We start from the raw sequence: 12,493 nt of genomic DNA on the forward strand, positions 1-12,493 counted from the left end.
CACTTTATGTTGAACTGTTTATTGTTTTGGCCAAGGTTATTGAGAGAGTTGGACTGAAATTGATTAGATTTTTTAAATCAACTGTTGGTAAATCAACAAAGTCTGTTATGGCCTCTGAAGCATCAGAGAGATGTTTTCTAATAGTCAGGGTTTCCAATGTTCTGAATGTACTTGAAAGTATTGTGTTTTACTTAAAAAACAAAGTGTTATAGTTTACAGAAGGTCTACCTACCTATAGGCTACCTGAATCTCTGAAATGTACTATATTCCTAAATATGCTATTGCTACACTTTATGGCAAAAATTGCACTTTTCTGTTGGTCTTGGTTAAGTACCACCTTGAAAAAAAATAAACAATGTTTTGTTGCTTAAGCTTATGTATTCAGTCATTATTCAATGGTATACTAAAATCCATGTGAAAAAAATTGCTTCTCACTGTTCTCAGGTCAAATATGTATATGTCATTAAAAATGCGATTAATTTCGATTAATTAATTACAAAGCCTCTAATTAATTAGATTAATTTTTTTAATCGAGTCCCGGCCCTACTTCCTTCACAATAATCTGGAAAACCTACAAATTCTAAACGTGAACCTCGGATTGCAGTCTAGTTGCTGTAAGCTGAAATCTTTGTATCTTAGACAATATCCATTACCCACACGTTGCTATCTAAGACTTTGTTCATTTCATGTCGGAAATCTGGGTAGTGGTCGTCACTGACTGGCAACTCCAAGTAACAGCCACATGTATGAGCAACAGGTCTTCTTTAAATCCCTGAAGTTGTGTGAAGCTGACAGTGATGCTCTTTCCTTTGAAAAAATCTGATCCTGTGCAAAATATGAGGAAAAGGGAGAGGTGCTGGGTGTCTGACTCTCTAAGATATGCACTAACATACTTGACCATTTCTCCTGGGCATTCTGTGTACTGGGGTAAGTCATTGATCTCATGATCTTTCTTGATGTTGGTTGTAGCTCTTCATAGACTGCTGCAATCCATTTCAGCTCTGATCTAAGAGGTGCAAGTGTGTTGTTCCACTGTTCAATCACAAAAGCAGGCTCTTGAATCAGTTTTTGGTGAGCAATCTCCTTCAAGATTTGCTCAAAGTTATCTGCTGTTGGAAGCCGCCGGCAGTTGTGGATATCCATGATTTCCAACAATTCTTCTTGGTCCACACCTTAAAAATCTGAACGACAAGATTCAAAGTTCACCCCTCAGACTCCGACACATACTTGAGAAAGCTGTCCACAAGATCACTCTCAACAAAGCCCAAAAGAGCTTGCTCCAGAATTACAGGTGAAAGTTTAACAGGAAGGTACTCCTCTTTTTGCCAGCCAAATGTGATTATTCGGCCTACACTTTCCCATTCTTGTTTACCAAAATCATGATGCAGGTATGGCACTTTGAAGCCATTTCCCATAGTGCACTGCTCATAAAAGTCATTCCAAAATGTGGACAGTATATCCCTCATAACACCTCCATCATCCACAGCTTTTTCAAGCTTTCCATCGGGAAGAATAACTTGGAAGTGAAAGTCATTTTCCATTATATTTTCCTCAGAAAACACTAGAATAAGTTCTCTGAGAATCTGTCCACGATGAAGAACAATAATTTTCTTTACTCTTTGTCTCTGATTGGCTTGTTCCTGAATCATATCCATTGAAGGAGGCATGGATGATTCAATAGACAGTTCCGTAGAGAGAGGCAATGTATCATCAAGACTGGAGTACTCCATCAGAGAGATGCTGTCTGTGCGGAAAGTTACAATGCCACTATCATTTAAAGCACCAACATGAAACAGTGTTTCATGTTCTTGCAAACTGGATGCATCAGTTGGGTTGACTGTGGTGTAAAGAAGGGAAACACTATCAATGTTCTCATTTGCAAAAACTGTGCTGCTCCCAACAAAAATGACATCTGAAGTACTTATCTCCACCGGATCTGTTGCAGATGTGTCTGTAGAGAGGTGATAGATATCAGGTCTGGCATGTGTGTTTTCACCTTCTTGAGCAGTTGCATCACTATTGTTTTCCACCAGATTTATGTCACTGGCAATGTCTCTCTTCTTGGTTGTTAAATAGAAACGTAAGAGAGGTAATTTGGTCTTTTCATACAGTTCCTTGACTGTGATACTATCCTCTAAGAGTCTAATGAATGCCGCTGAAAGTCCGTTAAATCAATGTCAAAATCAGTAAGGCTCCCCTCTGCATTTTTTCCATCTGGAAAAAACAACTGCACAGCCTTTTCAATTAGGTTCTGTTTTGTACTGGCCTTCATGACACTCTCTTTTCTGGTCCCTCCACCCTTTTTGGTGCGTACCTGCACAAATTCCCCTTCTCTGAAATGCACCCATCCAATTTCAATCTTTCTTTGATTCTTCTGAGCATTCTTCTGAGCATTCTTTGGAGCGGTTTGATGGTCTGTCTCAGACACATGATCACCTTTGTTTCTTGAGAGCTTTCCTCTAAGTCGATCAAAGAGCTTTGACTTGCGACTCGTGGGTTCTTTTTCCTTCCGTCTACAGCAGGGGTAGCCAACGCGGTGCCCGCGGGCACAAAGTCGCCCGCAGGGGGGAAATTGGTCGCCCGCGTGCATGTTCTAAAAATAGCACAAGTCACCATGGAGCTCCGTCTAAAAAAATTATTAAATACATTTTTATTTTTAAAATGAAAATATTGAATAAAACGTTTTAAAAGCACACATTGTGTATGTACATATGTAAGTGAAATGGAGATTTGGTGCGTGAAATTGAACTCTGACCCCAGATAGGTTCAGAGTTGAACTCCACGCACCAAATCTCCGTTCCACCTTTAGCTGAGACAAGCTAGCATGAGCAGCTACGATCATGGGCCTCATCACCACACCGCAAACAGACAAACACACACACATAGCAGTGGTGAGGATCTCAGCCTGCCACTGACGTTCAACCAGAAAACATCAGCAGTTAGCTGTTAGCAGTTAGCAAACAGAGATCACAGCTCCTCATATCTTTTCAGAAACTGGACAAAAGTTAAACAAGTACAAACCACAGACTGTCTGTGTCATGGCGAATGCAGTCGCTGGTTTATTTATGTCTGTAGGCCGTTGTTATGAGTGTGGAGTTAGCATATACAACGTTAGCTTAGCCTGGTCGACCCAATCTCCATTCAGAAAATAAGCATTTTAAAAGGTTTTTCGCCTGCCGTCTTGTCTGCAGACTTGTCAAGCATTAATTTATGGTTTTTACTAACCGGTATCAGTATGTTGTTACTTCGGCATCATTTAGAAACGGATATTACAATTTAATCACAGTAAAATATGTTCATTTTGTTGTAGTTGTAGCTCCCGAGCCAGCGCGTCTTGTTTGAATGATGCGAGTAAACACAGCTGGCAGCAGCGGTGAAACTCGAGCGATTAGAGCGAAGTCTTGTACGGTGTGAACGCAACATTACAACGACCCCTGATAGATCTCGCGAGAATGTGTATAAATATAGATACATTTTCATAACAAAACAATGGGGTTACTATAGCAATGGTAAATCATTGTTAATAATTATTGTGAGGAATAATTAACATTAACATGTGATCAGACAGTCCTTCACATACAGTAAATCAATATGTATTCTGATTATTATTAATAATAATATTATCATTAAACGTGAACCGTGCAATTATGTTATTCAGGAAGTTTGTATCAAACAAGTAGCCCTTCGTATTACTCAGTACCCTTGAAGTAGCCCTCGGTGACAAAAAGGTTGGTGACCCCTGGTCTACAGTATCCAAAAATAGCCAGTCGATCACCATAGGATGGCAGATACTCTCTCAGCTGTTCATCTGTCATGAGAGTTATGACACTGGAATCCATCTAAAATGAAGAAATATATCAAGAATTCTTAGGTCAAGTGAATTAAATTACAATAATGAAAAACCTGCATACACAGCACCAGGTATTATTTTCAAAGCTCTTCCAAACTTTGGTTTTTTTTATGTTTATTTGTGAATTGTCACATATTTCCTATATCAATAAAATCAAATCAAATCAAGTTTTATTTATAGAGCAAATTTAAAAACGATTTTTGGTTGACCCAAAGTGCTGTACATGTAATAAAGACACTTTAATACAATAACAAGAAATGTTCAGAAATATAAAAACAAAATATATACAGTATAAACTACCTTCTCCTGTTCCATTCGCTGTATGTCTTCCTCAGGCACATGTCGTGACCTTAAATAGTCAGATAGCTCGTCCATCTTGTGGCAGTTGAAAAAACCTCTCCACCTGTGTTGAATGAAATGAAAGCTTAAATGTAACCTTAAATACATTTGATTTTTAAAGTTGATTTTTACAAAATCGTTTTTGTTTGTCGTTTTGGTATTCAAGCATCTTCACATTAAAGGTAGGTTGTGTAAGTTGGAGAAACCAGCTTGAGATCTCTAGAATTTGAAAATACACAACCGGAGAAAATCTGCCACTTCCTTACAGAGCACCTCCTCCAACACATGAACGCGCACATGACCAATGAGGGCACGAGATAAGTTTGTGCACAGATGGAAGGCTGACAGGCAGGTAAGCCATCCAGTTATTTTAGCCGGGCAGGCTCAGATGATTGGTCGTGCTTTTTACAGTACTACGGCTTCCACAGACAACCTTTTTTGTATGTATTTATTGTCAAAGCATTTAATGCTATCGGGAAGTTAAGAGCATTCCATGGAATATAACAAAAAGCGTATCTCGAGCCGGTTTCTCAAACTTATCTACCCTACCTTTAAATGTCATGATTAAATAAGACTATAAACTTTACTCCAAATTCTCCAACTAAGGAGGAAGGGGAGCATTATTTCATTTTATTAGATTTGATTGATCTTGTAATAGTTAAAATAGGACTCTTGGTTATCAGATTTTCGTAAGTTGGCCTCTGATATGACAAATCCAATCTTTAAAGTGGTTAAGGGGAAATATTCACTTCTTTTGATTTTATTGTGAGGCAGCTTATGACATAACCTGTTTGGCTGGATGTTCAACAAAATAAAGAAGCCAATGGAACTTCAATTCATGTTTTTAAAATGCAATTTTTATTCAGAAGGGAAAGTTGTTACATATGCCATGAGCGTGTTTATTTACTTAATGCTCTGCTTTTTTCAGAGCTGTGTAGCAAAAACTGATTTGTAAAAAAGGGTTGACCCGGCTTGTATTAATATTTTATGAAACAATTAGCTATCACTTGCATGGCAACAACTTTCATTGTACGTTGATACATCTCAACAGCAAACGTTGTGTTGCATGTAAACCAATAGTTGACTATTTTCAGACTTGTTATAACATTCCCATTAGGCTTTTCCCTCTTTCATGAAAATAAGTTACCTATAAGCTATACTTTAGTTGTGATTAAGACTATATTTAATATAAGGAAAAATGCAATTTGTTCTAATTGGTCCCTCCTCTCCTACTCCTCTGCCTCCTTCTCCTCCTCTCTTCCTATTCCTCATCTCCTCTCTTGCTTACTCCCTCTTCCACACTTCCTCACTCTCTCCTCTTACTCTAACTCGTATATTGCTAACACACTCCTGCCCGCATTATCAAGAGCCTGACTAAGTTCTAGATTTGCCAAGTAGCCGAGATATCCATGTGTTATGATATTAGGGTCATGCAGAGTGAGATCGCTATATAAGAGAGAGAGATAGAGGGGTGTGTGTGTGTGTGTGTGTGTGTGTGTGTGTGTGTGTGTGTGTGTGTGTGTGTGTGTGTGTGTGTGTGTGTGTGTGTGTGTGTGTGTGTGTGTGTGTGTGTGTGTGTGTGTGTGTGTGTGTGTGTGTGTGTGTGTGTGTGCGTGCATGGTGCGAGAGCATACTTGCCAACCTTGAGAGCTCAGAAATCGGGAGCCTTTCAAAATGCAAAATTGGGAGGGGGGGGGGGGGGGGGGGCGGGGGGTGCTAGTGGATCGCCGGAGCTGTTAGATTAACATTAACATGCTTATTGTAGTTGTAAGTGCACTGCCTTGCAGCCTGTAGCATCATCCTGGATGGAGCATATGTGTGGGCTGGACCTATATTTTACAGGAAAGGAGTGAGCAGAGAGTAGAGTAGTTGTCGATTCTTGTTCTGTTTTCTGTGACTATCTGCCGCATCCTCTCAGACTTTGAGTTGCGCGCGCTACTAAAGAGACGTGTTACCATGGAAACCAAACAATGGTGTAGGTGTATTAAAGTCAGAGTGGAAACAGTCCTGAGTAAATCTGATTTTGTCAGAAATCGGGAGAAATGCGTGAGAAATATGACCCCGTGAGGAAACCGGGAGAGCGGGAGAGGGCAATGAAATCGGGAGTGTCCCGCGAAAATCGGGAGGGTTGACAAGTATCTGCGAGAGTGAGCGAGCGTTTTTATGTTTCTGGAAGTAAAACGAAGCAGCGGAAAATATAGGTCTGTGAAGTATTTTGTGTAACAAGAAGAACTAAATAAATGCAACGGCCTCCAAAGAAGAGCTCGCCTCTCTCCAGTCATTTCGATATTATTGAACCTGAATCTTGTTGCTTCGGCCCTGGGAGACCACAGAGTAATCCCCTGTTTCCTTGACTACGGTCTGGGAGCCGAGAGGAAAGTTCAACACATGCATCATGAATACTATCCATGCTATCTGACTACTAGTATTTCCCCCAGAATAGCAAACTGAAAAGCGATAAAGAACGACAGTGCAATGTAACATTAACGAATTACTTTTTAACCACTGCGTTACATGTAGGCTACTATAATTAGTGGTGTACCGTAGCTGAGATAGCATTTACGGGTTAGAGTTAGGCTAGCAACTCACAGCAGCAGTATGCCTACACTATTGTCATTAGTGGCGTGAACGTTACAACAAAACTATAGGCATATATATTATAGTTCAGAAAGTCAAAGCTATGAACTGCATTGTTGTAGTTTAGCTGCAATATAGGCTATATGCAGTGGTGTAGTGGTCCCTGGAGAAGTGGGTATACTCTTAGTTTTGCAATTTTTTTTAAGCAGCCCATAGTGCAAAGGATTATCGCCCTGTTTTATAGTGACATACTCTATTTAGTTCACCCCAAAAATATTAACCCAGTATAGTTACTCAGTATTACTTACACACAGTGGTGGACAGTAACGAAGTAAATGTAATTCGTTACTGTACTTAAGTACTTTTTTGAAGTATCTGTACTTTACTTAAGTATTTCCATTTTGGGGGACTTTTTACTTTTACTCCACTACATTTCAAAGTAAAATATCTTACTTTTACTCCACTACATTACGGGACATCTGTCGTTCCTTCTCATGAGTGAATTATTTGTTATATAAATAAGCAGAGCGTTCCACAAGGTTTAGGAGTGTGTTTATGGGAATTTTTTACCATTCTTCCAGAGGCGCATTTGTGAGGTAATTTAACCAAGAGATTTTGGACAATTCCATACTCCCAACTTTGAAAACAGTTTGGGAATGGCCCCTTCATGTTCCAACATGACCGTGCACCAGTGCACAAAGCAAGGTCCATAAAGACATGGATGACAGAGTTTGGTGTGGATGAACTTGACTGGCCTGCACAGAGTCCTGACCTCAAACCAATAGAACTCCCTTGGGATGAATTAGGAGCACAGCCTGAGAGCCAGTCTCTTCATCCAACTTCAGTTGCCGCTTCTGGAAGAATGGTCAAATATTTCCATAAACACACTCCTAAACCTGGTGGAAAGCCTTCCCATAAGAGTTGAAGCTGTTATAGATGCAAAGGGTGGACCGACGTCATATGAAACCCTATGGATTAAGAATGGGATGTCACTTAAGTTCATATGCACATCAAGGCAGGTGACCCAATACTTTTGGCAATATAGTGTATATATATATATATATATATATATATATATATATAAATAAATATCACCACAAATATTGAATATCATCATTCAAATAATTCAACAATAAATTCAAAACGATATGTTACAAAACAACAATATATAGTTAACAATGAACAAAAATATATACATTTTACAACATATCCATGAAAACCAAAGTGACTCTCTCAACCCAGTGCTGGGTTTCTAATTAAGTGCTCATATTACAGTATTTTCCAGACAGACTTGCTTTCTGCAGGAGTTTTCACACCGCATTGCCTTGAACGCATAGAAGTGGCAGCACGGTGTCTCTTCAACCAGGTCCTCATATACTTTTGAGGATCAAACATAGAAGTAGGGGGGCCGTTGATATTAATCATCATCAAGTTTGATATGTTTGAGATCAGTAGTACAGCCCTTTTGTCTGAGCTTATATTGTTCATAAGGCTAAAGTTCCTCTCACACTCTGCTGTGCTGACAGGGAATGTCTTCATACAGTTCATGAGTGGTTTTAGGTCCTTGGGCTCACTATTGGGCTCTTCCAGTAGGTCTCGCATCCCATTCAGTGCTTGGTCTGTGCACAAGTGAAATCGCTTGCACAGTCGCTTAACCTGGTCTTCACCATGGCGAATGCTGGGGTTTGATGGCCATTTACTCTGATCAAGGATGCTGAAGTCCTTGATGACCGCACCTTCGAAAGACAAGCGTTGCTCAAGATTGTTCACAAGGCTTTGTAAGAACTGGCCTGGATTGATTGACTTCAGCTTTGCATTTCCTACTAGAGCTATAGAGCGATACTCCCCAGCCTCTTTTGCCTCTAAAGCCTCACAGTATTTTTCACCTGGACTCTCTTTGAAAGACTGTATCACTCTGATTGAGCGTTTCAGCAGATGCTCTGCTCTGAGGAGAGTTATAGAATGAGCTTGAAGCTCCAGTGACAGGACACTTAGTTCATGGACAGTGTCATACATGAGCCCAAGGTCACAGATAAATTCAGGACTTTCAAGACGGTATAATAAACCTCTGTACATTTGTTTCTCTTTGGTGGACCTCATCTCATCGGAAGACGCATTCTTAAAGTGCTGCACAAGACCTCCCAGGGATGTCCACACAGCACGAACAGTACGAAAGCTACTGTCCACCCAGCGTACATCTAAAACTCTGCCAATGCGAAGAAGTTGTGAGCCTACTTCAGCTGCTGCATCTTTGAGTTCACGCTCATTTTTGTTCGACATACTATAAAGTGAATATAGCTTCTGCATAAATATTTTAAAGTGGTTGACACCCGTCACCTCATCAACAGCATTTGACACAGCTAGTTCCAGCCTATGGTTCATACAGTGCAACACAAAGAGCCTTGGGAATCTCGAGGTCAACCTGGTTGCTACTCCTGACTTCTTTCCTAGCATGACACTGGCTCCATCAGACACAAATGTTACCCAGTTTTCAAGAAGCCACTCTTCTGTAAAGCCAGCCTTCATTAAACAGGTGAGTAAAGCCTGTTCTATGCCATCTGCTCTCTGATTGCCTAATTCAACTAGATCAAGGAATATGAACTCAGGGCTTGCTCCTTCAATTGACGCTTTTACAGAAACTGTCATGACAGGTTTGTGACTTAAAGAAGAGGCCTCGTCAATAAGGACAGCTAACTTCGTGGATGATGCTATTATGTTACTCACAATTTTGCTCTGCATCTCACTGGCAACATGTTGTATGATTTGTGTTGCACTGTAACGTGAATGAAGTATTGAGCCCATCTTAACACCATTCAGTTCCTGCAGCTCAATGAGGCTCTCATGGTCAGAAAAGGGTCTGTTCTTTTTGGCCAAATGGTAGGCTGTTCGGAACACAGCATCAGTTTCCTTCTTGTAGGGCTCAGTCATAACCTCCACTGCATTCTCAATGGCCGATTCTTTTTGTTGTTCTGCCACCTTCACAGCCTTAGAGTGTGCCTTGGACAAAGCATGTTTCCTGATCTTATTTCTCAAGACTGACAGACTTGTTTCTCTACTTCCCTGAGAAGACACTTGAATTTCAAAGTTCATCCATTCTCTTGAGAGTGATACACCTTGCTCCTTGTTGATCCCAATGGAGTTCACACTGCTACAAACCAGACATCCTGTGAAGCATAAACATACAATGTAACTACTGTATCCACAGCTGTATGTGTGCATGGTCTATTTTTCCCATATACATAAAAGGACACACACACGCACACGCACACAATATTAATGTGTGTCCACTGTTTCAGAAGCTACCTAAACTAACAAGATACCTAAACTTACCAAGTTTTTTGTTTTTGGATCCCAACCAGGGGTTCTTGGATTTAAAATCCTCTTTTTGATTGACAGTCCACAGGTCAGGCCAGTCATTATTGATGTCTAAGGGAAGAACAACAAAAGTGATTGAATTATAGGCTATAAAAGGGGAACAATGACCATAACCTATTCAAAAGTGTAAAGTTGTCACATTCATAATCTGCATTATTAGATTTTTTCATTTTAGCCCCCAAATAGTCAAATAGTCAATTACACAGGGCCTAGCTGTAGCTTTATCCATGGCTGTGTCAATACAAAGTGTGAAAACTCTTCTAAGAAAAGGCGTTATGACGTGACTCAATGTTGCAGACAAATTAGACCTAAACACAGACAAACCTTGTGCCCTTGTCAACCAGGTCCTTGGTAAACAACAGCACGTTTCCTTTCGTGAGGAAGACGCACTTTTAAACTTTTACCGTCATATACGTCTTTTACTTCCTACCGCATCCTGCCTTCAAAATAAAAGTACCCGTTTTCATAATGTATCCAAATTCGTGGATTCCACGTAGCGTCGCTATGCCCGAATCTGGCTGTGCGTCGCACAAGGTCAAAATGCCCTTGCTATTTTTAAGCTGTTGGCTGAAACAACAGTTGCCAAAGTAACACAGATATAAGACTTTATTCAATCCTAAAAGAGGTAGATCGGCGGGATAAATGGCTGTCTTTAATTAGAAGAGACCACTGGCAGCCAACATCTACCCTCAGATTGTGCAGTCTCCTATAAATTAGCACTAGCTACATTTGACCTCAAATTATGTAGCTGCTAGTGCTAGCTAGCTAATTTTTTATCTCCATTTGACAGGAAAACGCTGACAATCCAAAACACTAATCTTCAGTTGCCACAGCTAATGTTACAATTAAGCAGATAGCTGTGTCACGTCACCAAACACACGATGATCTTAGCATTATGTTAGCTAACGTTAGCTAAGCGCTAACGTTCTTCAGATTGCGTGGTACCTAGCTATGCTCTTGAAAAGCCTTCAGGCTATCTCTGGTGTATGGGGATGGATTTTGTGTACAAGATAAATGTAAATGTCGGGAAAATAAAGTTGGGGCAGACACTTAGCATAAGGCACACAATAAAGTTCAGAGTAATAAATATGGATTGCAGCAAATAATGGATGTATTTTCCCAATGTCTTTCTGTCTCACTAAGGTGTGCTGTGCTCATTGCCATGAAGCTATAATAGCTAACTAGCGCCACTAGAATCAGAAATACTAAATTTAAAAGTTGAAACCAACTATTAACGAAAATAATGCTATTACTACTTTTATGTTAGTATATATGACTACCTAGCTACGATTTGTTACAAAAATCTTAAAATATAGAAGTGAGACCCACCGTTATTGTCGTCTTCATCTCCTTCCCTGTCAGCATCCTCTTCAACGGATAAGGGGGACGGAGGGAGCGCAGGTGTTGGGCTGATGTCAGGGCTGATGATAACAGGGCTATCAGCTAACAGCTCCGGTGTTCTAGCCTCACTATCTGTAGCTGAGCTGCTGGCCGATGTAGTTCCACAAGGATGTTTATTGTAAAAGGAAATGTTAGTCTGAATGGCTCGCTTCATTCTAACAGTTCATACAATTTTTGTAATGGCAAATAGTTGAAAGTAAATTAACATTTGTCTATATGCAGTTTTTTTCCCTTATTAAGACCCGCCCTACTCTGCCTCTGATTGGTTTTTCATCAGTTCTCGCGCTGAAAACCTGACCAATCTAACCAGCGAAGGCATAGAGTTAGCCAATATGAGGCAGAATAGGTTTGTGTCATGAGTCTTCACAGTACTATGAAATGACATTGAGCCACTACTAAATAATGCGCACCAGCGGTGATTGAGAAGTGGGTATACGCCATGCTGTCTGAAAAATAAGTGGGTATACGCCGTATACCTGCGTATACCCTGGACTACACCACTGGCTATATGTAACATCTAACATTTACAAAAGTCACCTGTAATAGTTACCTTATTTTAGGGTGACCAAACGTCCTCTTTTGCCCGGACATGTCCTCTTTTCACGCCCTGTCCGGGCCGTCCGGGGGGAGTTTATAAATTCATGAAAATGTCCGGGTTTCGCGGACCGTTTGCATGTACTTAAATTGACTGGCGCATTGCACAGAATACTACGGTACTCTGTTGCGTGTGTGACGTAATCCCTGAATCTGAAGCTTTGTGGGCGGCTCTACAACTACGCTGACACACAAACAGAGGAAGGGGACAGAGCGGACCGCAGCTCACATTCACAATGCCAAAGCGCAAATGTACTTTTACAGATGAATTGCAGAAGAAATTCCAAATGTACCGACCCGGTCGGAACAAATGGGAGGCGGAGTGCACCGTGTGCAAAGCTTGCACATATGTGTGTG

General features: G+C 40.5%; 1 protein-coding gene across 1 annotated transcript; it reads right to left on the minus strand.

Moving 5' to 3' along the window:
- Positions 1-7,696: 7,696 nt before the first annotated feature.
- On the minus strand, positions 7,697-12,040 carry LOC307032957 (E3 SUMO-protein ligase KIAA1586-like; the record flags this gene model as incomplete). The annotated part of the gene is made up of 5 exons (XM_079671229.1): positions 11,471-12,040; positions 10,097-10,192; positions 9,340-9,930; positions 8,275-8,502; positions 7,697-7,734 (listed from the first exon to the last, which is right to left on the minus strand). Exons 1-5 carry the CDS (start codon positions 11,694-11,696, stop codon positions 7,697-7,699), a joined length of 1,179 nt encoding a protein of 392 aa, XP_079527355.1. The 5' UTR covers positions 11,697-12,040.
- Positions 12,041-12,493: the final 453 nt, after the last annotated feature.

This window comes from Notothenia rossii (assembly GCF_949606895.1).
Source record: "Notothenia rossii genome assembly, chromosome: 3".
Lineage (NCBI taxonomy): Eukaryota > Metazoa > Chordata > Actinopteri > Perciformes > Nototheniidae > Notothenia > Notothenia rossii.